The 27,774-nt window shown below is 31.8% G+C and overlaps 2 protein-coding genes across 2 annotated transcripts; one reads left to right on the forward strand and one right to left on the reverse strand.

The window, feature by feature from the left end:
* Positions 1-13,032: 13,032 nt before the first annotated feature.
* On the reverse strand, positions 13,033-14,193 carry LOC130949972 (uncharacterized). The gene is made up of 4 exons (XM_057878555.1): positions 14,185-14,193; positions 13,782-14,108; positions 13,583-13,708; positions 13,033-13,365 (listed from the first exon to the last, which is right to left on the reverse strand). The coding sequence occupies exons 1-4, from the start codon at positions 14,191-14,193 to the stop codon at positions 13,033-13,035; spliced, it is 795 nt and encodes a 264-aa protein (XP_057734538.1).
* Positions 14,194-25,759: 11,566 nt separating this feature from the next.
* On the forward strand, positions 25,760-27,341 carry LOC130951033 (RING-H2 finger protein ATL16). Its single transcript, XM_057879647.1, has one exon. The coding sequence runs from the start codon at positions 26,099-26,101 to the stop codon at positions 27,152-27,154; it is 1,056 nt and encodes a 351-aa protein (XP_057735630.1). The 5' UTR covers positions 25,760-26,098; the 3' UTR covers positions 27,155-27,341.
* The last annotated feature ends 433 nt before the right edge of the window (positions 27,342-27,774 follow it).

Raw genomic sequence — 27,774 nt, forward strand, 5'->3', positions numbered from 1 at the left:
AGGACCCACTCGGATGTGGTGCTCTTGGTTCAGTTTGTTGATTATGAGTAACTAACCTTAAAATGATACAGATGGTGATGATGTTTTTTTGGATTGCATGGTGTTGTTTGGCAATCTTCTCTTTTGTCACATTGAAACAATATTTTATCACTTGTACATAGCAGTTAGTTAGTTGTAAATGGCACACTGATTAACGTTGTTTGATGTTTTTGAAGTACCTTCTTTATTACCTCATATTGTGTCTTGCTGATTTTGAGTTTCCAAATTCAATATTGCATACTAGAGTCTCATACAACAGCATGCATGATTATGATGTATAAAGCATAAATTAGGAAAGTCATAATGCTGCATGATGATGATGAAGTTCCATATTTAACACTATATAACAGAGTATCCTACACATACATCTTTTATTCTAAATATAGAGCATAATGCATGATTCTGATGTTTTGGAAATACTTTCTTAATTACCTCATATTCGTCTTGATGATTTTGAGTTTCCGAATTCAATATTGCATACTTGAGTCTCATATAGCAGCATGCATGGTCATGCTGAATTTTCAAATTCAATATAAGGCATAAATTATAAAAGTCATAATACTGCATGATGATGATTAATTTCTAAAGTTAACACTCCATAACAGAGTCTCTTACACATACATTTTTTATTTCAAATATAGAGCATAATGCATGATCTTATGAAAAACTAAATTTCCCAAACACCTACTACATAAGGTTTGATAAATACAATGACAACTCTTTAAACGACCTACCACATTATCTTTCCTACTCAAATGAAATGTGAGAGGATTCAGTGAAAGTATGGATATGATATTTCTCCCTATAAGTCATATTCCTCGGCCAATCTAAACTCTTTTGCATCATTCCAGACCATCTAGGATAATACACTCCATTAGCCATACACTAGGAATCGTAAAATGCACTAAACATTAAATGAAAATGACGAGTAAACAAATTTGTTAACATTCACTACAAGAAAAAGGCGCATTTGTAACAAAAAATATTGTTACAAAACGTCAAAATTTTGAAACAAAAGTTTTTTGTAACAAAAAAAGGGTCCATTGCAGTAAGTCCCGTTACAAAAAGTTTTTGTAACGAAAAATGAAACTGTTACAATTCAATACCATATTTTGTAACAATTTTTTCTGATACAAAAAATCAGAAGCCGTTACAAAAGTGGTAACAAATTTTGATCTTGAAGGTATTTTTCGTAACAGTCAATTTTTTTCCTATCAAAAAATTTTGTTACAAAATGTAACATGATTTTGTAACATTTTTTTTCTTTAGTTACGAAAGGAAATTAATTATTTTGTAACAACTTTTTTTTTATTACAAATTACATGCATAATTTACTAAATTATTTTTTTAATTAACTAATATATTAACTATTTTACTAAGCAAGTCTACATTTATATAATATGTAAAAACATACATAATTCAAATATGCCTTATTTATCTAACATTGTTTTAAAACAAAATAACATTAGTGAGTACATTGATTAGTTCTACAAGTTATATGTCTTACACAAGTTCAACCAAAAGTTAAAAGTTCTAACATAGATTAGTGTCTCTATGAATCAAAATATTCTTGAGCCCTCAAGGTAGTATGTGGTCACCGTTTCAGCACTCCTGTAAATAAGAAAAATCGAAACAAAAAGTTAGGTGCATAGTCAAAAGTTCCTTAAGTTCAATAAGTTTCTAAATTTTCAAAACAAGCAAGTTTGTATTCACTTCTCAACAATTCAAAATGCCAAAATAAGTGATACACATGTATGTGTAGAGCACATAATCAAGTAAATATCAATCACAAATAAGTGGCATAAATTAAAACAATTTGGTATTGACTAAGTTAGAAACATGAAGAAACATATAAGCCAAAGAACATTCAAATACCAAATTCCAATGAAGCATAAAAGTCACAAGGTTGAGACAAGACTTGAAAAATTCATGCCCTATGTGACTTAAGGTAAGTTAGGCATGAATAAAATAAATCAAATTAGCCACATTGGTAGAAATAAATCTTCAACCTTGTGAGAGCATGCAAAAGAGGCTCTTTTTTTAAAAGAATTTCAAGTTCGTGTTCAATTTGAAAATTCACTTGAACTATTCAATGCATAGGAGTAATTTAGTATGAAAAAAAAGGGCAAAGAATGTTAAAGGCATGACCACAACTTGCAAAGAAATATCTTGAGGCAATCAGAAATCATGTAGCAAACAAGGGTCTATTTTGACACAGAAATTCGTCAAATAGAACTTGTTTGCTCAAACAACACAATGCAGTTTAATTGATCAACCAAAAAGGACAACAACCAAATAGTGAATAACAAAACCCGAAGCTTCCAGCTTCCAACAACCAAAACAGTGAAGCACTTAGCCGGATAATCAATCAATTGAGCTTAGCAATAGTTGAAAACCAAAAGCAATTAAATACCAACTCAATCAATTAATTGAATCAAAGATGAATATTGAAAATAGATTAAGATAAATTCTGGCAGCATTTCAGCAGTAAATTTGCCTATTTCACAATTTCAATCAATCAATTCAAATTTCATATGAATTCTTTGACAGTTAAAAACACAAAAAATCATAATGAATTCATAAGAAGCAAGTAAATAAGCAAATTCCAGCAAGAAAACATGAGGATACAATTAAAACCAATCCAACCAGTAAGAAGCAGAGCAACACTCAATAGAACAGCAATCAATGACCCATCATACAGCACCCAAAACAGTAAAATGAACAAAGGTAATGGATTCAGGCAGCATTCTATCATTGAAGTCAATAACCATTACACTTACAAGCAGTAGGGGCACATCAGTTTATCCATTAATTCAACAGAAAATCAATCAAGCCAAACTAAACAATTTCAGCAACATATTTATCAATAAAACCAATCTCAGTTCAGCAACCATCATCTATTCCAACACAAACAATAATAACTCAGCAGCATTTCCCTTCTCATTGAATTTAAGAATCATTTAACAAGCAAGCAATGAAGGGGAAAAATCAGCAGCAACCAACAACAAGTATAGAGCAGCAATAACAAGTTAATGTGAGAAATTATTCAACAACAAATGCACACACAATGCAATCACTATAAGCACAAGTAACTATTCGAAAGGTATTTATGTCATTTCCAACAACATATTACACTAATTGAAACTATGATAACATTAAATGAATTCAAGGACTGAAGCCATAAACAATTAACTTTAGAATCAGAAGTTCAGATCTTAACACCATAATCAAATTATTTACCCCAAAAACAGGCGCTATTGAGAAGGATTTGCAGCTGCGTTTGACACAATCACATCTATATTTCCACACTTATGTAATGTTCAACAGCATATTCAATTTGATCCATCAAAATACATAAATCACAATAATCTCTCATCAAACAATTTATAATTCAATTTCACAAAATCAACGAATTCAACCAAAGTTCCACTAAAAAATCTCAATCATTCCAATCATAATTTCAGCCACACAACTCAATTAATTCAGTATAGAGTCAGAACTTTTCAACAATTTCATCAAAATCAGAAAAACCAATATCAATTTCTGCTTCAGACACTCACAACAAAGCGAAAAACATTCACAGCCATAACCTGAATTCAATACTCCAATTGAAACACTAAAACATCATCAAACTTAATACAAATTTCACAATCTCAAACCAAGCTTATTTATATCAATTAGTCTCTCATAACAACAAAACCAATTACATTCACAGCAACAATCCAAACTCAATTCATCAATTATCCATACGAGAGCTTTTCAATAATTAACTCGGCATATTTCAATTTAATAAATTAAACTAAATCATTGTTCACAACAGCATCTAAATTCAATCACAGCTCAGAATAATCACAACAACTAACTAATTTCAAATGCATTTCAAGTCATTCATGTAAATTAAGAAATTCTTAACCATGGCGGTGCATTACTCACCGGCGACCGTGGCAGCAACGGCAACGTAACTTATTATAAGCACTTTATTCAATACAAATAGTTTCAGCAACATGCTTTAAGATAAAACAAATTGGTAGAACAAGGTAGAATCAGAAACAAGGTAGGGCTTACCAAAACAGTTGTGGTTTAATGGTTCAAAACGGAGCCAGAGCAACAGCAACAGCAACTCCAGCAGCTGCAGTGGAGTTCTTGTCAGATTTTAGAAACCAGAAACAGAACTGGCTAGCCTCTCTCTCTCACCAGCGACAGCGGCTCCGACCAAACTAGAAACGGCGGCTCCGACCACACCGGCGGCGATGGTGGCGGCGACGCACGAAACTCCTCCAACGGCGGCAACGCGGGGCTTGACGACGACAAACCCTAGTAGCAGCGGTGGCTTCGACAGCAGCACCCAGGCACGGTGGTGACGCAGCAGAGGCTCTCTCCTCCACTAACACTCGCACGACTCTTCCTTCTTCCCTGAACGATGTCGACGAACAGAGGTGGCGGCTCCTTGGACGACAGCGGCGGCGCGACCAGGGACGAACGCGCGGCTTCGGCGGCGATGTGGTTGCGACCTCGACGGCGAGATGACGCGGCGAAACCGGAATCAATGCGGGACGATGGCTTCTCTTCTCCTGCATCGCGAGCTCTGTCTCTCCCCTTGTGAATGACGGCGGCGTATGAACAGCGGCTATGGCACGGCGACTGGACGACGGCAGTAGCACGTCCTCTCTCTCAACCCTCCCTTTCCTCCTCCCCACTCGGTTCTTCCCACTTCTCTCTTTCCTTTCTTCATTTCTTCTGTATGTGGGTGTTTAAGCCTTGGGGGCGGTGGATGGTGAGTGGCTGTGAGGTTATGATTTAATTTAGGGTAAAATAGGGTTTTGTGTGTGTATGAAATTGGGAATTTTGGGTTAATCTAGAATCTAATTGAATCTGTAAAATTACTCTAAAATATTATTTATTATATTAAAATATTAATTGATTTGAAATCAAATAATCTAATTGAAATTATAAGGTAATATAATTAATTTCTTTATTTATAAAATTATTTGTATTAAATTCTGAAATCTCAATTATTTAAACCAAATTATATAAAATTTTTTATTATTTTTCATTTGCTAAACTTTATAATTTAAATATAGAAAATAATTCGATAATTATAAAATCAGATAAAACTTTAAATTACTTTAAACTCAATTAATCAAAATTTATTTTAATTATCTTTAATAAAATAATTTCAGAGATTAAATACTTAATGATAAATAAATTTAAATTAGTTCTTAATAAAATCTTCTAAAATTTTTAGGTCTTACAAATTCTATAATACTTCTATTATTGAATTTTAATTTCAAATAACCAATTATAAAATTTGCACAAAAGTATTAATTAATTTTACTTCAAATATTAATAAAACTAATTTAATTACTCTTAATAGATTTGTTTATAAAATAAGAACTTTAAATTAATAATAAATTATAACTTTTTCATGATAAAAGTTACTTAAATTAAGTTATATAATTCTTTCTTATTTTTCAATTACTAAAATTACTCAAAATATTCAATTATAATAAAATTACTTAAGAATCTTAATTGATTTATAATGAAATTATCTCCGAATCTATTTAATTATTTCTAATAAAATAATTTCTAAAATTATAAAGTTTAAACTTAATAAAATAAAATCACAATTTATTTATATTTAGATTTTTAAAAATGTAGGATGTTACAAAATAAAATTATTTTGAAAAAAATATATACACAATTTTTTTTTACTCTTAAAGTTTAACATTTTGAAAAAAAATTGTTATAAAATATATTTATATTTTGTGACAAATATTTAACTTGTTACAAACAATATTGAATTTTCTGACAAATTAATTTTTTGTTACAAAACAATTGGAGTTTTTGAAACAAAAAGTTGTTTTGTTACAAAACAATTAGAGTTTTTGAAACAAAAAACAAAATTTGTTACAAAATATTTTGAATTTTTGCAACTTATTTTTTTTTGTTACAAAATATTACAATATTTTGTAACAAAACACCGTCTCGTTACAAAAACTAACATAATTTGTAACAAAATAAAACAGGTTGTTACAAAATAGTATCATATTTTGTAACAACTTGTAATGTTGTTACAAAATATTATTCTTTTGTAACAATCACATATTATTATTACAAAATACTATTTTTTTTGTAACAATTTTAAATTTGATACAAATTTTTTGTTACAAATGTTCCATTTTCTTGTAGTGATTGTTACCTCCTTCAATGAGTCACCGATCGTTCTAGTCTCGTCCTCACCCTCAGTACCAAAATATGATGCACCTTCGTGTGTATTCCTTTGGCTATTGGGGTTTAACTGGCAAGATAATTGATTATGGCCTATCTGGCGACAAAGACCGCACCTCTTGACGTCCTTCACCAATGTGTGGTTAGTGTCCTTTCGTTGTCGCTTTGGACGCCGAGTCATTTGTGGATCCCTCACGCACCCCTCTAGTGTTTGTGCTTGCCCAACTTCATTTCGACCTTCTACATTACCACAATCCTTTTTTTCTTTCAGCCCCGACATCTCATAACAAACTTTATCTATCATGTCAACGAATTCAGCTTCATCACCACATGTCAGGACACATTTTCCTGCAAAGATCATTCAACATCTAATTGTGGCACGTGATCGTTGAATCCCAACAAAATGGGCTTTTTTCCGTAAATGCCCTTACTTTGGAGTGAGCATTCTTCGACCAACGATCAAGAACACGACTGTCTGGTATATCAGTCAACTCCACATGTTTGAGCACTGCTACAATGTGATCACACGGTATACCGAGAGACTCCATCCGCAAGCACGAGCATTTGAAAATGTTACTATCACAATAGTGACACACTTGCCACTCTCTACGAGCATTAACTGACCTTGATAAAGTGTATATATCATAAGCTTGGCTCAAAGTATGTGTCCTTACCTTCAATGTACAAGCCCGGAAAAGCATCGGCCTGAATAAGAAGAAAATCTCCCTTGTGAGCTTGTTGGCAGCTGACCTCTCCAAATCATGCAAGGGACTCTATAGCACTACATCCTCAACCACGGATAACAGATCAGAGTGTGCTTCCCTAGACCTCATTTGGAATATGCAACGCATAAATTGTTCAACAAAGTCCCTCAACTTATGCTGAGAGTGGAAAATTTTACCAAGCATTGAGTGCAATGCTTCGCATCTAGACGTTGTACGGAAACCCCCAAAGAAGTGGCCATGTGTATGTGCAGTTGCCCACATATTTCTCCTAGAATAAAGGTGAAAAATCCGTTGATTATCCAATAGACCGAGCGCATTAACCAAATAATGCCAATGATCTTCAAACTCGGAAACCTCATAATCGAACAACATGCATTTCTTAAATTCAAAAGTAAAGGTGGTGTTGCTTAGGTTAGAAGTAGCATTACTTAGTAGGTGCCACGCACATAAAGGATGATAAGTGCCAAGAAACACCGCTTCGATTAGAGGTGTAAGTTACCAAACTGAACCAAAATTTACTACAAAACCAAGCCAAAATTTACAACAATCGAATGGAAAACCAAAAAAACTGGTTTTTCCGAATTAAACTGATCGATTTGGTTCAGTTTTTGGTTGGCTCGACAGAAATCGAACCGAACCAAAGAAGTGGTTCAATAATAATTCCTTTTACAAATTTACCCTTTAAACTAATAACAAAGTCCCAAATCCCTTCCTTACTCCTCAGTTCCTTTCATGCAACCACAAAACACAAGCCACGGTCAATGAACTCACATGTCCATCTTCCTCCTCCATGCCTGAGAGAATGAGAGCCTGAGACAACCAGAGAGCCAGAGAGGAGAGAGAGCTACTGACATCCTCCATCTCCAGTCACAAGTCACAACTGTAGCAGTTAGCCAGTCATCTCCATCGCAGGCGTTGGAGAGCGTCGTCGTCTAGCCCGTGTTCACACTGTCATCACAACTGTAGCAGTTCACACTGTCGCTCAGTTTGCGCCGTCATCCAGTCCGTACCGTCATCCAGTTCGCTCCGTCACAACAAAAACCTAAGTTGAGCAGTTCTTCTCCATCACCGAGCAACAGTCTTCGTCGCCGAGCAGTTTTTCTTCGTCGCCGAGTGGTCCTCTCCATCACTGAGTAGCAACCTCAGTCTGAGCCCTCTCCTGCAACTCACAATGTCTTCTTGTGAGGTTAGTAACTTAGTATATTCACAATTTGTCACATGAAAATTGTTGTTGTTGGTTTGTTGTTGTTGCTGGTAGGTTAGTAACTTAGTATATTCATAATTTGTTGCATAAAAATTGTTGTTGTTGGCTTGTTGCTGTTGCTAGTAGGTTAGTAACTTAGTATCATCCCTAATTATTGCATAACATTTATTGTTGCTGCTGTTGATGGTCCATTGAAAACAATCTTTTTTAATGTTATAAGGTGATAAGTTATTCGTTGTTGTTGCTGGTTTGTTGAAAACTTCTCAATTATGGCTATAATTTTGTTACTGTTGCTGGTTTGTAAGTTAATAAGTTATAAGTTGTTATTGTTGTTGGTTTATTGGGAAAAAATATTTTTTTTTAATGTTATAAGTTGATAAGTTATAAGTTGTTATTGTTATTGCTAGTTTGTTGGAAACTTCTCAATTATGGCTATAACTTTGTTGTTGCTGCTGGTTTGTAAGTTGATCAGTTATAAGTTGTTGCTAGTTTGTAAGTTGTAAGCTATAAGTTATAAGATGATAATGTTAGGTTAACGTGTTTGAATAAAATTTTTAATAAAATTGTTGTATTCTATTGTTCATTGTTATGTTTATATATATGCAGCCAACAAGCAATGAACAGCCTAATGAACTGACGCCTGAAGTTGGAGAAGAAAATGTTGAGTCTGTGGTATGTTCTTCAACGGACAGCGATGTGCTTACCAAACCCTCGCCCCATCCTAGATCAAAGAAAAGAAAGGTTGATTCAACTAATGTCTGTGCAACTCCGGGAGCAACTCCTACAAATCCAGCTCCAAGCACTGTGAAAACTAATGAAGAGGATAACAAAGATGATCCCAATAAAGGTAATAGAAAACCTTCTAAACCTAGATCTTGGACTTGGAAACACTTTACAAAGGATCCTAAGTCCAAGCCATCACATCCTAGGGCTAAATGTAATTGATGTGGTACATCATATGCATATGACTCTCATAGAAATGGTACAACTAATATGCGATATCATTTATTAAATCAATGTAAAAAATTTTCTAGAGACTCGGGTAACCCTAGTCAAACAATCTTTACCTTTCAACAAAAAAGACGGGGAATGGACATTTATTGCAGTTACTTTTGATATTGAAATGTGTAGAAAAGCCCTTGCTAGGATGATAATTGTTGATGATTTACCGTTCAAGTTTGTTGAGGGGGAAAGATTTAGACTCTATATGAGTATTGTGCAACCTAGATTTCCACTTCCGGGAAGGATTGCGGTTGCTAAGTGACGATCGGATTTCTATTGGTAAAGAAATTTAAAAAAATAATCGCGTTGTAAGTATAGTTTCTAAACCAGCAAAGAATCCTTTCGTACAAAAGTTTGGTTGTCACAAGTAACAAAACCCAATAAAATTTATAACCGAAGTATTCAAACCTCGGGTCGTCTCTCAAGGAATTGCAGGGAGGTGCGTTTTATTATTGGTTATGGAAAACAGTATTTTGGGTTTTTGAAATAAGGAACAAGTAATTTAAATGACAATAAAAATAAATTAATAATTAAGAAAACTCTTGGCAAGGTATGAAAATTAGAAGTCCTATCCTAGTTATCCTTATCAATTGTGATGAGAATTGCTCGTTGCTCCCACTTAGTCAACCTCTAACTATGAAGGTAAGTCAAGTGGATAAATCAATATGAATCCTCAAGTCCTAGTCAATCCCCAAAGAAAGACTAGAATTAGTGGAATTCAAGTCAATTAGCAACTTCCAATTATCAATCAACAAAAGAGTTTGATAACTCAAGAGTCTCTAATTACTCAACCAAAGCCAAGAATATAGAAAGCTAAATAAAAATCATAAATCCGAAATACCTCAAATTGTATTAAATAGAAAATTAATCTAAACATAAAGAGTTCATAAACCAAATTGAGAAAATAAATAAAAGGAACATTGAACCTGAAAATTGAGAAGAAATCCTAAATCCTAATCCTAATCCTAAATCCTAAGAGAGAGGAGAGAGCATCTCTCTCTAAAAGCTACATTTAAACCTAAAATTGTGAATTATCAGCTTCTTTTATGAATGGATGCATTCCCCCACTTTATAGCCTCTAATCTGTGTTTTCTGGGCCAAAAACTGGGTCAAAATAGCCCAAAAATCGCTCCCAGTGATTTCTGGTTCGTACAGGTCGCTGCAAAGTCACGCGGAAGCATCGTCCACACGTTCGCGTGGATTGGATTTTTGCCAGGTCACGCGTCCACGCAATTCACGCGTTCGTGTCGCCTGACTTCGGGAAAACTATAGGAAATTATACATCATTGCGAAGCCCCGGACGTTAGCTTTCCAACGCAACTAAAACCGTCTCATTTGAACTTCTGTAGCTCAAGTTATGACAGTTTGAGTGCGAAGAGGTCAGGCTGACAGCTTTGGCAATTCCTTCAGTTTCTTGTATTCCTTCCACTTTTGCATGCTTCCTTTCCATCCTCTGAGCCATTCCTGCCCTGTAATCCCTGAAATAACTTAACGCACATATCACGGCATCTAATGGTAATAAGAGAAGATTAATATTAGCAAATATAAGGCCAAAGAAGCATGTTCTCAATCATATCACAAAGTTAGGAAGGAAAACATAAAACATGCGATTTCTATGAATAAGCGTGAGAATAATGGATGAAAAATCACTCAATTTAGCACAATATAAATCATAAAATAGTGGTTTATCACTAAGAATTGTTGGAATCTTTATATTAGTGATAAGAATAGGTTGAAAACTGTGTACAAATAACCAAATGAATTTGTCTGTTTAAATACTGATTATTGGACAACTGTGCAAAATCTGAATTATATGTGTCTCACTGCTCATTACATTGATCATGATTAAAAATTACAAAAGAGGATTATCAATTTTTGTCTTATTAAAAACCACAAAGGAGAAACAATTGGTAGAAAAATTGAGAGATGTCTTTTGGGGTGGGAACATCTAGAGTGTTCACAATTACTGTTGATAATGCTAGTTCTAATGATACTGCAATATCTTATCTAAGAACTAAAATGGAGGATTGAAATTTACATCCTTTGAAAGGAGAGCATTTGCATATTAGGTATTGTGCACATATTCTTAATCTTGTTGTTAATGATGGATTGAAAGAGATGTATGAATCTATTAGCAAGTTAAGAAATGCTATTATATATGTGTGTACTTTCCCTAGTCGCATGAATAGGTTCAAAAATTTCATTAAGGAAGCTAAGATACAAGACAAGTGTACTGTTCAACTCGATGTTCCCACTAGATGGAACTCTACATACACCATGCTTGAAAGTGGTTTGAAGTTTCAAAAGGCGTTCAAGAGATTAGGGGAGAGAGATACAGAATATGCTCTAATGCAAGGTGGTATTATGAGGAATCTTGATTGGGACACTGCAAAACACTTTATGGAATTCTTGAAATTTTTTCATGATGTTACAAAGAGTGTGTCTGGTAGTTTGCTTGTACTTCTTCTCAATATTTTTATGAGTTTTATAAGATCTTGCGAGTGTTCAAGGCTTCTTGTGCTAGTCGAGATCCATTACTTGGGAGTATGGTTGAGAGGATGAAGGTTAAGTATGTCAAGTACTGGAGTAACATAAAAAATATCAATATGATGATTTTTGTTGCTGTGGTTCTTTATCCCAGATACAAGTTGAACTTTGTGAACTTTAACTTTGAAAAGCTTTATGATAAAGATGATGATGATTTTTTGGGTGAAAAAGTGAAAGAGACCTTCTCCAAGATGTTTGAATGCTATGTGAATGCAAATAATGGGGGTAGATCTTTTACTCCAGTAACAACAGATTGTTCATCAGATGTGGGAGTACCTGATGGCGACATGGCTGGTGATTTTTTCAAGAAGGTGCATTTTCATGAGATCATCAACAAGAATGAGGTGGATTTGTATTTGATGGATGGTTTAGAGAAGTCTCATGATCAAAATACTTTTGACATATTGAATTGGTGGAAGGTGAATTCCAACAAGTATCCTATCTTATCCCAAATAGCTAGAGATGTCTTAGCAATGCCGGCCTCGACTGTTGCTTCAGAATTGGCTTTTAGCACTGGTGGAAGAGTGCTTAACAACTATAGGAGTTCTTTAACTCCAAAGACAGTTAAGGCATTGATTTGCACACAAAATTTGCTTCGTGCTTCTCCAATAACAACTGATCTTGAGGAGCTCATTGAGGAGTTTGAAAAACTTAAATTAGGTATGCAAAAAAGAAATTTGAAGTTCCTTTCATAGTTTATGTTCATAATTTATAATCTATATTAATTTCTTTGTTTTGTTCTTGTAGAAAGTGCACCAACCGGAGAAGATGATGATGAACCTGGTGTTGATTCAGATTAAGCATGGGGTTGTTTTGGTTCTTATTTAGTTTTAAAGTGGCTGTTTTGGTCTTTATTTAGTTTTAAAGTGAGTTTGTTTTTGTTGTTTGCTAGACATTTTTAATTGTCTTTGTCTTTATGTTTAATTGTTGGGACAAGTTGAAATTGTATTGAATTTAAATGTGATATCTCTTGTTATTTTAGTTTATTGACAGTTTTAAACTTCATTTTATGGTGATTTAAATTCTGATTATTATGTTTAAAAAAATAAAAAAGCGTTTGAACCAAACCGCCGTTGGTTCGGTTCGGTTCAGTTTAGTTGTCTAAAAAGCAGCAAACTAAATGGTTGACATCACTAAAGAACCCAACAGGCCGGTTCGATTGGTTTTTGGTCCAAAATAGAACCGAACCGAACCGATTACATCCCTAGCTTTGATTGCCTTTCTCATCACTCTATGTCCATCTGTTATGACACATCCAGGTGCTTTACCCTTCATAGCCTTCAGGAACTATTGAAGCAACCAGGTGTAAGTCTGTTCATTCTCATTTGCCACTAGCGCAGTAGCAAACACAATGGTTTGGTTATGGTAATTGATTTCGGAGAATACAACCAGTCGACACATATACTTATTCTTCTGATATGTCACATCAAATGCTACGACATCCCCAAACAAATGATAATCCAACTTACTACAATTATTCGACCCAAATAGGTGTACCAGACAACCATCCTTGTCCACCAAATAATGCACATACATTCCTGGATTCTCCTGCACCATTGATTCTAAGAACTTAAGGCAAGACATCGCATCCCCACCTATGAGCCTCCGTTTCTTGCCTATCTGATTATACATACCCCTTTTTAGAAACAGAATATCTTGGAATCCCCCGACAGTGTGCACGAAAGATGATTAAATCTATGGCGTTTTAATCCCAACTTTTCAGCATCATGTTCATTTGTTTCACAGCAGTTGGATCCATTTTCCTATGTCCCGATAGCATACAGGTCAATCTATCCTCCAGGAATTCATGGTTGTGAACTTTCTGAAAGTATAATACTATCCATCTACCACTTTTTAAGTGCAAGTGAACTCCCATTTCTGCCTCACAACCGCATCTAGTCTTCGCCTTTGGCTCAAGTTTTCGTCGCAGACTGTTGTTAACGGACCCCATATCTCTGAACCCCTGCCAAAAATATACGAATATATTGTTGTATAACTTCATTCTTCATATTTTGCCGAATCTTATTCTTCCTCACAGCAAAACCATTCATTTTCGCGTACAAACTGTGAAACAAGAATGCAACTGATCGATCTAGAAAATGACACATCATAATCTCACTTGCAGTTATTTCTTTAAGATTAATACATCCCAGCTCTATAATACCGTCGACGGCTCTCTCTTCCCAGTTGTCATAGAAGTTGTCCCCGAAATACTCATGTGACTCTGACTCCACCTCTAATCCTCCATCCTCAAATTCGTCACCACATTCGTCACCACCAGGACCAAAGGCATCGCTTCCCTCCTCTTCAGCACACAATGACCCATAAGAATGGTTCACCACCGATTCTCCCTCCAGGCAGGCCTATGCAGAACAAGCGTTCACAGAATTAGAAGTTTTTAGATAAGGCATAATACTATGTAACAAAAATTTGCCAAACCCCTACCATCGTCTGTTCTGCTCTACAACGAGCCGTTACCGAAGATAAATCTGCAAACCACAAAACATGACAATACCCTTTGTACACCTTGTTTCCTCCAGAAATTGGATTATGAAACAATATCCTTGCCACCAGCAACAAAAACTCCTTAGTCTAGATCTAAACCATATAGGATTTCACTATAACTAACACTCTTGCTAATGGTGATTTCTTGATGCAGTGCCTTATGGTCGATGCTTTTCGTCAACGACCCATTCTTTCATTGTTGGGCTAACTTTGGTGAATAGCCCAACTGTCTACATGGGGGTTTGAATGAAAATATGGTGAATTATAGGTGTCATGACATTATATGCTGTAGTGCATAGGTAATCTTGTGAAACATGTAAAGACCTAACACCAAAGCAGAAACTTATATCAAAAGTGATCGATGCATCCTTCTTCTGATCCTGCCAGCTGCAAGCTATAACTCACCTAGAAACTAATATTAGAAATAGAAAAATTGAAAGAAAATCGGGTTGTTTAGCGCGACCTTTCTTGTTAATTCCAAAAATGAGACTGAGAAGGTTCCACTAAGCCAGTTGCATCTTCAATGTATATAGCGTTAATAATATATATAAGCTAAGTATATAATAATCAAGTGCAAACTTTCAATAAGACATTTTTCTTTTAAAATTCAATATTTTGATGGCTATTTGTACTTCATCTCACTTTTAATTTTATTTATTTTATTTATTTTTGTTTTGATTGTCACAATAATTTTATCACTTATTTTACATTTTTTAATTCTTTTTAAATTTATTTTTTCTTTGTTAATGTAGTTATAGTAATAGTACTAGTTTAAATTTTATTATTTAATATATTTTTATATTTTATATTTTATAAATTTTAATTTTATATATTTATTTTATTATTACCGAATCAAATGATTTAACTATAGTAATTTATCAATTAAACTACTAATTCAGTGATCCAATAACTTAATCGAATTAATTATCGATTTGATTTTGATAACTATATATACTCCTAATACATGGCGTAGAAAACTCTCAAAAGCTATAAAACTAATATCTCAGCACACCATTGGCCTATATAAAAGAATCTAATATTAATATCTAAGCATGTATGAATAGCTATCACAACAATTTGCTTTATCTCTCAATATTCATAAAAAAATCTTGTGTTAATGGAAATTCAAATTTTTTCTCTCAAGAAAATCTACTGTTAATGTCAACAGCATTTTGTAATATCCAGAGAATGTCTGAAGAAACTAATTTTAGTAGAATTCCATGTAAAAAATCAATAGAGAAATCATTTATATATTCAGGTGCATCTTATGTCAAATGTATGTAAATCATCTCCGCACAACATGGGAGTAGATGAATGAAAAAAAAAACAATAAAACACATTAATTTAAAATTACAAAAACCTAACAAGAACAAGCACAAGAGTACAAGACAATAATCATGCATTTAAGCTCCATAAGACCAAAATGGAGAGTCTGAACAAGATATGACTTACAAAACAAGGATGAATGCTTAGTAAATTATTTTATAGACACCTTAAGAATCAATGGCTACAGATTAGAACAAATAGTTAAATTTATCTCTAAAAGATCACTTATTCTCTAATTGCTTTTTGAAAATTTTTTTGAATAAAATTCATTTTTCAAAGATTTTAAATTAAACACGTTGATTCTTTCGTCACTTTCTTTGTTAATAACATCAAAATTTGCTGATATCACACATTAGATGATACTATAACACTAACACATATCTAAAAGTTTTAATTGACAAACAACAACATACATTTAGGAGTCTTAACTGACTATTAACATGATAAGTTTATAAAATTAGATCAAAATTAGAACCTTATTGATGAGAGGAGACCTTGAGACATTGAAATCTATTAACTTGGAGTTAATTTAATCTAATTTCATAAGCTTATTATAGTAGCTTTCAATTAGGAGTATAGGTGTATGTTGTAATGTCATGTAACATGCCATATCAACAAATTCTAATGCCATTAGTAACAAAAGTGATAAAGAGACTAACATGACTAATATAAAATTTTTGAACAACGAATCTGATTAAAAAAATCTTTTGATGACCAATTTAAAAAATGAGTGATCTTTCAATTTGTTATCGACATGCTTTTGCCTCCATTTTTTGAGAGCTTTCGCGGCGGTATTATATTGTCGTGCTTTCTTCACTGTTCAACTCTCATCTGAGCTATCTTTTCGTCACATGTTCGAGTTCCAACATCATCTATTTGAGTGTCAAAACATGTGAAAGGTGATTTCTTTTCCTCACTCTTGTTATTTCTTGTATTTCGGTTGCTATTCCAGTTCTTTCTTGTTGTTCTTTCTTAGGTTTAATTGTTTTAATTGCTGTTGTGATGCTACTCTAAATTCATGTTATTGATATTATTAATTTGGTAGTTTGATAAATTATTATTAAAGTGTTGTTCTTTGACCATGTGATTGTTAGGTTGTTATATTTTTGTCTAATTGTTGATTTGAACAATTATGTTGATCTTAGTTTATGTTCTTGATCTTGTTAATTAATTTGGTAATTTGATTAATTGTTGCTGAGGTATTATTTTTTGACCCTATAATTATTAAGTTATTGTATTTTTGTCTAATTATTAATTTGAATAATTATTTTTATTTTAATTCATGTTCTTGATCTTGTTAATTTGGTAATTTGATAAATTATTATTAAGGTGTTGTTCTTTGATCCTATGACTGTTAAATTGTATTTTTACTCTGTTAGAAGTAAGAGACTAAACTGGAGAAAGGATTTGTGCATTATTGAGTGTATTCAAGTTGTTTGGAATGATACAATATAAAAATATATTTATAGGTGTTAAGAGAATTGTAATAATAAAGACATAATAAAAAATGCATAAACTGATAGAACGGATACAGACGGAACTGGCGAAAGAAAGCGCAAATGGAACTGCCGATATCTGAAGGAAGCGCAGATAGAACTGCCAGAAGAAAATGCATAAGAAACTGCATAAAAGATGGCGAACTGCTCGAAAAACTGCCAAAAAGTGGTAAACTACGAAGAGGTGGTAAAATGTCAGATGACAAACTATTGGAAGGTGACGAAAAATATATGGTTCTACATGAGAATAAGTAAGTAGCGAATGAGTTAATCGATAAGGTGAGAAAGCATCAATGCATTGATCGACAAAAGAGAAGAAAAAAATGGCACAGAAGAAAAGTATGAAAAGTATAGTGATTTCAACAGAAGAAAATCAACTTATCCTCTTCAAGGAGGATACCATGGCTCTGATACTATGTTAGAAACAAAAGACTAAAGTAAAGAAAGGATTTATGTATTACTAAGTGTATTCAAGTTGTCTGGAATGATACAATATAAAAAAGTATTTATAGGTGTTAAGTGAATCATAATAATAATAAAGACGTAAGATTCTATAATAAATATTCAGGTATACTAAATAATTCTAATAATAATAATTGATCTTAATATATTCTGACATACCCAACTATTAATTTAAATAATTATTCTAATTTGATTTTATGTTCTTGAATTTGTTGATTTGATAAATTCTTATTGTTATAGTGCTGTTTTTGATATTATGATTGTTAATTTGTATAATTATTTTAATTTTTAATTGTTATAAATTTATATTTAGATGAGATTATAATATTATGATTAATATAATATTTTTAATTTAAATAATATTTTAAAATTTATATTAAAATATAATTATATTTTAATATATTTATTTATATTTTATTTATTATTTGAATATAAAATAATTATTCTGATTAAATTGATTGATCTAATAAATTAGTAATTAAAGCAATTCCATTATGGATTCAGTTATCAAAACCTTGCTTTGAACAAATACGTTTCTTAGCACACAACATAGCTATAGCCTATACTAGAGAATAGAGACAACCGATTTACCTACGTAGTGCTGTGGTCACCAGAGATATTGCCCATTTAGAGATACGAATAAGATTACGGTTTTTTTTTTTTAAGGATATATATATATATATATATATATATATATATATATATATATATATATATATATATATATTCTACCCAAAGCATTTGTTTTTATAATTTATAACAGTCCAACAACATTGATTTGTAAAGATGGTAGCATTTTGCAGAATTTTAAGGATTTTTTCCCCTTTAAATTTGCACTAATTAATTTGAATATGGAAGCAAAGAAGGTGTTAGACTCGTGTATAGAAAGGAGGGGTGCTTCACCTCGTTGTGGAATTAGGGGAAGCAGAACTCAGACCCTGCGAGTTGTGAATTACCCAGAACAAGAAAAACGGAAGGTCCGATTTTCACGTTTTAGATTTCAAATTTCATTAGCTGCAAATCGGACCATACGATTTGTGAAGCAAAATTTCATGACCAAAGAACTCGCATGGTCTGAATTGTGTACTCTGAGTTTTTTAATTTTTTTAACACAAATCGGACCCTCCGATTTGTGTACTCTGAATTTTTTTTCAACTTTTAAATACAAATCGGAGGTCCGACTTATATACTCCCACAATTTTAAAAAACACCAACAATTACCATGTTAAAGTATATCACTCATTTTGCTTCCATATTAAAATTTTTTAACCTTAAATTTGTGTGGCCTTAGCCCTGGCCTAGTAAACTGTGTATGAACAGCTGTTGCCTTGTAACCATGTCCATGTGCCTCTTCCTCGCCACGCTACTATTCTTACTACACACTACTGTATTATTTTCTTCTAATATAATAATAATAGCTGGTTCAATGGATTATTTTACAATTATAGTCATTTTCTAGATATATACTACGTGCATCACACATGTGCTGCACTGCTGCTAGCATAAAATACTAGTAAATGAAATATTGAAAATTGCATTACAAGGTAATAAAACTCAAGTAATCAAGCTTGGAGACCAAGCCTTTGAATTGGAATTTTAAAGAGAGAAAATTATTTTATTATTGTTTATGAAAAATATTAAAAGAAAATGATTAATGTTAGTCATATCTTACATTCAACCTAGAAATTGACAATGGTAGCAGTGGTTGACACTTGACACAGCCTATTGTTGTCTGCGACTTTCTCATTACACAGTGGAACTGTTATGTTATAATATGACTGTTTCTAGGTAACAACTATCTCTACAGTGAACGCAACTTGTCAAGAATAGATTTCTTGTAATGTGATTCACCTAAGATTCAATTTATACATTCTTCAAGCGTAGCCATATGCTTGCACGCAATTAAAAGGGTATTTATTCACCTAACTAAATGGACTCAACTAGCTGCTAGTGCTTCTGTGCACGTAATTTATGGAGTCGTCATAGCTTCCATGAATAAGATTGGATTAACTGATTGAATGAATTTTACCTTTCTCATTTAAATATCATCTAAGGTAATTTCGTATCTGGCAAGAGTTATTACCCCTACTTCAAGTATGTATGTTATGTTACTATTACAAATACAAACAAATGTATTTGTTCAACGTTCAGGGACGAGTATTGCTTCAGCCAAAGGCATAATTTTGATCAACATGAGAAAGTATATTCAATAATAAGGCAAGCAAAATTATACTTGTATGATTGGGTCTACCAAAGAAACTAAATACCCTGTTGGATAGTAATATAATCAGGACCTCACCCATGATCAGTTTAGTTAACTTTGACTGGTTTATGTGTCTATTTGCATAATGGGTTTTGTAGGGCGCTTTTTAATTTTGACATTATTTCAGTAGTATATTTTTAGGGTAATTTACGTTTTTAAATTGTTTCAATTCCAAATTTATATAAATACATTGTTTTAAAAATGGTTACGCAATTACATTGTTTCACTATATTATAATTGCACAGAAATCGCTAGAGCTAGCAGCGGATTCTGTTTATTTATGGTTCTTCATAAACCGCTGCTGTCAGTAGCGGTTTATATTTGTTGAAATGCGTGCGTAAACCGCTGGTGACCAGCGGTTTACGTTCAGTAATAATAATACAAATCAAATTTAATCCAATTCATGCATGTTATTGTTACAATTTCTTACTTTTCTTTTTTGTTTTTTTAGTTTTATAAACGGACATGAAAAAAAAATACATTTGAGTCTTGTATGATATTTTTATAAAATAAATTTTATTTTATTGTGTTGAGTTTTCATACCAAATAGAAATTAAAATAAGAAAACGAAAGAAAGTGACTTATTTTATTAAAAAATTATAAAAAAATAATTGAAGCAGTCATTAATTAGATATGAAGAGATTTAATTTTAATTAAATTTTATCTTAAGAAGCTATAAATAATTAATTATTCAAATGGATATAATTTTTTTATGAAATTTTATGGTGCAGGAATCATGTGTATGACAAGCTCTTATATAATAAGAGCAGTGATTGGATCTAAAACTTTATTATTAGCATGGTCGTTAGCACCCAAAATCTTATTGTTATGATCTTCGGTCTCCTCATTTTGTATACTTCACATTTTCTCCTTCCTAATTGTTATCGTGCTCATTTTGTATACTTCACATTTTCTCCTTCTTAATTGTTATCGTGCTGGAGACTCCATACTAACAAGAGGAGTTACACTTACATGAAACCGTTGACAACATTTTAGATAAGTACAAATAAAATTAAATTATATAAAAATAAGACAAAATAATATTTTAAATAGGTCCATTTTAGTAATTAGATGTTTAAAAATAATTTTAATTATTTTTTAAATATTATTAATTTGTCAAACTATGTTAACATTAATTTTTTTTATAATAAATTTTATTATTCAATATCTTATAAAAGAAAAAAATGAATCAACCAAAATAAATAATCAAAACAAAATAAGAATTAGAACTGATCAAGAAAAAAATTAATATTTTAATATAATTACAGTACAGTAATAATAATAATAATTAGTAACTGAATGAACAATTGAAAAATACAACTAACTAGTAATTAACATAGAATGTTTGATGAAGGGACTTAGGCTAAAGCTTGCACTGAATGGTTTATATGTATTAAGGTCAAGTAAGACACCAACTATATGAACCTAATAACAGATAAAATATACTTAAACTTTCAACGTAAACCACTATAGCCTCTAGCAGTTTACGCACACATCCCCACGCACATAAACTGCTACTGTCAGCAGCGGGTTATGACCAACTTCTCTCAAACATAAACCGCGATGGGCTGCCGCGGTTTTCATGCTGCACTTTTTGAACAGAATCCGCTGCTGGCTCTTGCGGTTTTTGTGCAATTATAAACCACTACTGCCAGTAGCGGTTTATATAATATAGTAAAACAACGTAATTACGTAACCATTTTTGAAACAATGCATTTGCGTAAATTTGAGGTTGAAACAATTTAAAAACGTAAATTGCCCATATTTTTAAATAGAGAAGTATAGAAAAATAATGTTTTTTTTTTGAATAAACTAAACAATAGGTTAAAAAAAGTTAATTTTAATTTTAAAAATCAAATTTTGAATTAATTAGATTTAATAATAATTTTGAATTTTTTTATTTTTTGTCGCAACTGCTCTCTCGCAATTATGTGTTATTGCTTCGATTGTTGTATCGCGACCTCGATTCTCTAGTTCTAGCTGTATTTTACATGCACATATTTTGCATGACGTTTATTTTACTATGTATGTGAATGATTTTTTTTACTAAGTTATAGATGTTTATTTAGATCGTACCATTTAGGTGAACAAAGACAAAAATAAAATAGAAACGTGTCGTGTCATTGCAGTGCGACTGTACAAAGAACAACCTTCTTTCTTGACAAAAATGCGTATCGCAGGAGAACAGTAGGATAGTGCGACTATAAACGGCGCAATGGAGCGATAAACGGCCTTCTCACTCGTCGGAAACGTGCAACTATTAGAAACAGAGACACGGTATCACTGTGGGGTTACTTGTTTCTATTTTAAATTTTTCAAACATATAAATTTAATCCAAAAGATTTATTGTTTTAGTATTCAAAATTTTTTAAATGTGCTAGTCAGACCTCCTATTTTATTTTACGATAAAATAAAAAAAAAATTACTTCAACACAACTTAAATTTTTTTATTTATGTACCGTAAAATATGATCATCACATTTTTTTATAAATTTTATTACTCCTTAAATCTAAAAGTTGGCTTTGTTAATTAAAATATTTTTAAAAAAGTATATATATTAAAAAATATATACCAACTAATAACTATTATACTGAATTACACATAATTTTTTTTATTTCTATAAAAAGTAGCCTTTGTAGGAAAGTAACTTTTTTTTAACAAAAAAATAATTATAAAATAGTAAATGAATAAAGATTAAAAAAAAGTTTAAAGAAAAGAAATTAAAATATTAATTGAAAATTGATTCTTAATCTTTTCTTTTCTCTTTTTATAAGTTGGAACGTATATTTTGTGCGTTTATAGTCAAATTTTTTCTCTTCACCAAAGATAGTAAAATGAGGAAATGAGTGTCAAACACACGACTTTAATTTAATTTCAAATGAGATATAGAGAAATTGACTTTAATTTAATTTAATGATTGAGTTGTGGACTTAATTGCTTTTTAATAAGAATCTAAAGGAGAAGTGCTATATACTGGGAAAAGATATAATCAAGATTTTGTCGAAGAATAAGAATAATATCATCTTATATTAATAATTTATTTAAAAAGAAGGAACAAGCATTTATTGATTTATATAGTTTTGGTTCTATATTTGCTAGACTGCTAGTATTATCAAGTATGGAAAGTGACTGAGATTTTCCATTTTTCAAAGGGGTTGGAAATTTTAGTCCAAAAGTTGTGGGATGTTTCTTCTGGAAAACGCCATAAGAGGCCCTACTCACACTTTGACTAATGTGTGAAACACTTTTTGAAAACTCCCATATCAAAGTGCTCACTGTTTATGTATTTTTCTGCAATTATATTAGATGTTCAATTAAATTAGTCATCAGAATAAATTATTAATATAAAATACATTTTAAAATAATAAAATTTAAATTTAAATTTTAAAATATAAATTTAAAATAAAATAAATTATATATATTTATAATTTTATATACAAATATATGAAGATTGAGTTTGACATATAAATAATATTTTTTATTTTTCTTACCTACGTTGATAGACTTAATTGGTCTCTTTTCATGTGTCAACAAGCCAATTAAAAATATATGTGCTCTTATTCTGTCGGTCCTCTACTATTTTTAATATCTCTTATTAAAAATATATTTGTATTTTGACTATTTTCATTTTTTTATTATTATTAAGTAAAGTATAAGATTCACATATAATAAATTGTATATTATTTTATTAAAAAGTTTTTAAATATATTAATATACTGATATTTCAACATTTTAATTATTATTTTTTTATATTATATATATTTTTTATAATTAAAATTAATAATTAAAAATCACTAAAACACTAATATTTATCAGTATAGTTGAAAGTTTTTCTATTTTATTTAACAATAAAAAAATATGTCTATAATTAGAGTGTGAACGGTAATACACTAATAGTAATAACAAATAAACATAGTATCTATTTACATGTAGCACTGCACACGGATTTGACTTTGCTACAAAGCACTGTTTCCATGAGTATAAATGAAGGGACCCCACTACAATATTTTATCCTTTAATACTCCATTTTGTGGCCATGGCTTTTCAAACAAGATAGGCGGTGGTGGCAAAAGGGCAAAAATGCTGTGCAGATGCCAAATATTGATCAGAGTCAAACACCTTTTATCAACGGTCACGCCCTTTGATTAAGGATTCAATATTTCAATTCTGGGCTGCACCTGCATGTGGGGTTCTCAATTTTTTTCTCTTAATTTTTAATTTTGGTTTTTTATGATTGAGAGAGTGTACTATATGATTGGAAGCTCAATGCTCCTTCATTATTATTGCTTACAAGTGTACTAATTCGTGGATGAAAATCATCAATTAAATAAACATATAAAACGAATTTATGTACATAAATTAATTAAATGAATGAAGATAGTAATGAATTTATTGCTGAATATCATAAAAAAATTATATAATGGCCTAAAGTAAAACACACTTTAATCAGAAACATCATACCTCACCAAATTGAGTGGATGACAAAATTGATTTTTAGCATATTACTGGATTGGATTAGATGATTGAATAATTAATTAGATCATTTGGGCCTTCAATTATATTACTATGTTGGGTTAATTATCATAACTTTTTTTTCTTCTTGTAATTAATTTTCACCTTTATAGACTAAATCCTACTCTAGCAATTTAGCAGTATTATTTAAGTTAATGATGGCTTTGGAGCTTTTTGAATTTATGAGCCGTGGATCATTAAAGCCTTAGAAAAATCATCATTAATGTTATGATCATTTGCTCTATTCCAAGTGTTCTTTTCCCTTGTGGGGACAATTTATCTTCATTCATGCATAATATGCACGGGTCACACAAACTACATAATTTTACATAATAGCTTCACTTTTATTTTTTTTTTTATGATTCTTTTTATTTCTAAACTATTCACCTTCGATTACTTAATTATCCTTCAAGCGTTTACATAATTTTACTTCATGAGTCATCATAATAAACACAGAATAAAAGTATAAAACATTTACAGGATTGACTTGCTAGTGATAATAATCGTGACTATCTTTTTCTTTTTCTTTTTCTTTTTTTCATATCCAAAACTCCAATTTATTTCCATCATGTCACACGTGAGCATATCTGTATATGTTAGTATTTGAGCCAACATTGCAACCCTCTTATTCATTTGAAAATGTACTGTTACTGATTATGCCCTTCAAAATAGGTTATGCCCTTCAATGGGATCATTTATGTTATACGCTCCTCATCAATAGTTAATAATGTGAAATTGTAAATCAATCAGATAATAGAATAATTATTATATTATGCATTGGACCATAAAATTCATATTTAGATTTCAATATATAAATTTAAAAATGCTACACCGAATTAAGATATACTAAGCTTGCCATTTTATTCAGTGATTTTATGTTGGGTCTTAACTTGACAATGAAAAATATTTACACTGAAAAGGTGACTACAATTTATTGAGTTAAATTTTTATTAAAGAATATGCATTCTCTAGTAGCAGTGACGAAGACAAAAGGTATTTTATAATTCAATATACATTTATGAGGCAATGGCAATAACCACATGGTACATTGGTTAGGCCTTGGCCATTATTGTGTAAACGCTAACCACTACCATTCTTGCTGGACCGCCACCCACTGTATAAATTCTCCAATATTTTAATTGGACCATACTACTCCATATTATGTATGTCACATAATAAAGTAAAATATTCCAAGTGTGAGTGTGTGACCGAGACACTTCAACAATATTTCTAGCTAGCCAAACCCTTCCTCAGAAATTCACCAACTACGTTTTCTGGTCTAATAAGACCCACCCTCCAACCTTAATTAATTAAATAAACAAAAAAATCATATTTTTTTTCATGATTCTTAATTAATAAGCCCTTTAATTTCTTGTCCCCTCCTCATCACCACCCTCATTTATATACCACCTGGGTTTCGCTTTTCTTCTCCCTTCTCCACATACTCCTGAATCCTCCATTTTTTTTCTCTTCTATTGAATCAAAGTCAGGTTCTTCTTCTTTCTTTCTAGTTGAACAACAACCACGTACTTGAACCATTAATTTAGTCCTTACTCATATCCTTTCTTTCTTTCTTGACCAAAATCCATTGGCCTATAAGGCTATAAATCATAGGTACAAATGCTAAACATTTTCTAGGAAAGAGCCATTTCTTTTCCCTCTAAACACTTTCCATTGGTGGGGTATGTATGCTACCTATTAATTAATGTCGTGTTTTAATGTTCAAGATCTGAGAGAAGAAGAAGAACACATTACCCTGCATTCTCTCTACTAACATCTGAATCTGAATATGGATCTTGTAATGAGAAGACACATGATTTATGTGTCATTGTCAGAGTCAGAATCTATTTCTCCAAATCCAGGGACTGATCATGCGCATTCATCTTCAGGAACGAGCTTTCCAATCATAGCAATTGCCATAATAGGAATAATGGCCACAGCATTCTTGCTAGTAAGCTACTACATCTTTGTCATCAAATGCTGCCTCAATTGGCACCGAATCGATATCTTGCGGCGGTTCTCTCCTTCCAGAAGGCGCGGCGGCAGCGACGATCCAGCCTTAGCAGTATACTCAAGCGGAATACAAGCAGAGCCTCGGGGGCTGGACGAGGCGGTTATAAGGCTAATTCCGGTGATTGGGTACAAGAATTCGCAGCACAGCAGCTGCGAATGCGCGGTTTGCTTGAATGAATTTCAAGAGCATGACAAGCTAAGGATTATTCCAAATTGTAGCCATGTTTTTCACATTGATTGCATTGATGTTTGGCTTCAGAACAATGCAAATTGCCCTCTTTGTAGGACAAGCATTTCATTAACAAGTAGGTTCAGCATTCATCAGCTTCTAACTCCTCCAACAATTTATTCTTCTTCTCCTCCTTCTTCTTCTTCTTCTTCTTCATCTTCATCACCACAACAATTGATTGAAGATGAAGACTTTGTTGTTATTGAATTGGGTGATGAGCGTGTTCGTGGTTTGGAATCATCACCATTACCAAGAACATGTTCTGTTGTTAGTTCTTCACCAAGGAAGAAAGGAATGAAGCTGAAGAAAGTGACAAGCATGGGGGATGAGTGCATTGACATGAGAGGCAATAAAGATGAGAACTTTTCAGTGCAACCAATCAGAAGATCTTTCTCTATGGATTCTTCAGGGGATAGGAAATTCTATTTGGCAGTTCAAGAAGCTTTGAAGCAGCAACAACAACAGCAGCAACAGCACAACAACACCATTGAAGGCTGCAGTGGTGGAAGTGCAAGTGGAAGAGCTAAGAGATCATTCTTTTCATTTGGATATGGAAGTGGCAGATCCAGAAGTTCCGTGCTACCTGTTCTTTTGGACTCTTAAGGAAATTTTCCTTTTTTTTTTTCTTTTTTTGCTTGTGTTTGCAACTTGCAGCAACTTCATTAGGATTCTTTTCTAGTTTTCTTTCTTTCTTTTTTGATTTTGTGAGATAGAGATGTTAGATGTATGAATAGGTCATAGGATTTTATGACATGCAAATGCAAAGATTCAATTATTGATTTAATCTTAATTTGAAACCATGATTCTTCTCTTTTTTTTAAAAAAATTTTTTCTATCAGGTTGGTTTTATTTTATTAAAGTCACTCCCGGTGTTTATAAAGTGCATTTTTTTTATATCAAGATATATATGAAGAATATTAGAGACTCAACCGAATTTATTATTTTTAGTCATTAGTTAACATTAATATTTAAAAATATAAGATAACATATGATATTAAATTATTAAATTAAAAAAATTAAGTTAATAACTAAGTAATAGTAAAAAACAATAAATTTTCGTGAGGACCACTTCTCATGTCTATATTTCACTCGATGAAATCAAATATAATGAGATGAGTCTCACTTCAATCAAAATACATTTGATAATTTCACCTTAATTAACTTACATTTCATTTCTGTAGACACCATCGAAAAATTTCTCTTATATTAAATCTGCTTTTAAA

Source organism: Arachis stenosperma, chromosome 9, assembly GCF_014773155.1.
Source record: "Arachis stenosperma cultivar V10309 chromosome 9, arast.V10309.gnm1.PFL2, whole genome shotgun sequence".
In the NCBI taxonomy this organism is placed as follows: Eukaryota; Viridiplantae; Streptophyta; class Magnoliopsida; order Fabales; family Fabaceae; genus Arachis; species Arachis stenosperma.

Excerpts from the sequence above, each read along its gene's own strand:
- LOC130951033 (XM_057879647.1), top strand. The coding sequence starts at position 26,099 with ATGGATCTTGTAATGAGAAGACACATGATTTATGTGTCATTGTCAGAG.
- LOC130949972 (XM_057878555.1), bottom strand. Across the intron at positions 13,709-13,781 it reads CGAAAATGAATGGTTTTGCT|GGGTTCAGAGATATGGGGTC; the intron begins GTGAGGAAGAAT and ends TATTTTTGGCAG. Across the intron at positions 13,366-13,582 it reads TAAAAAGTGGTAGATGGATA|ATAGGCAAGAAACGGAGGCT; the intron begins GTATTATACTTT and ends ATGTATAATCAG.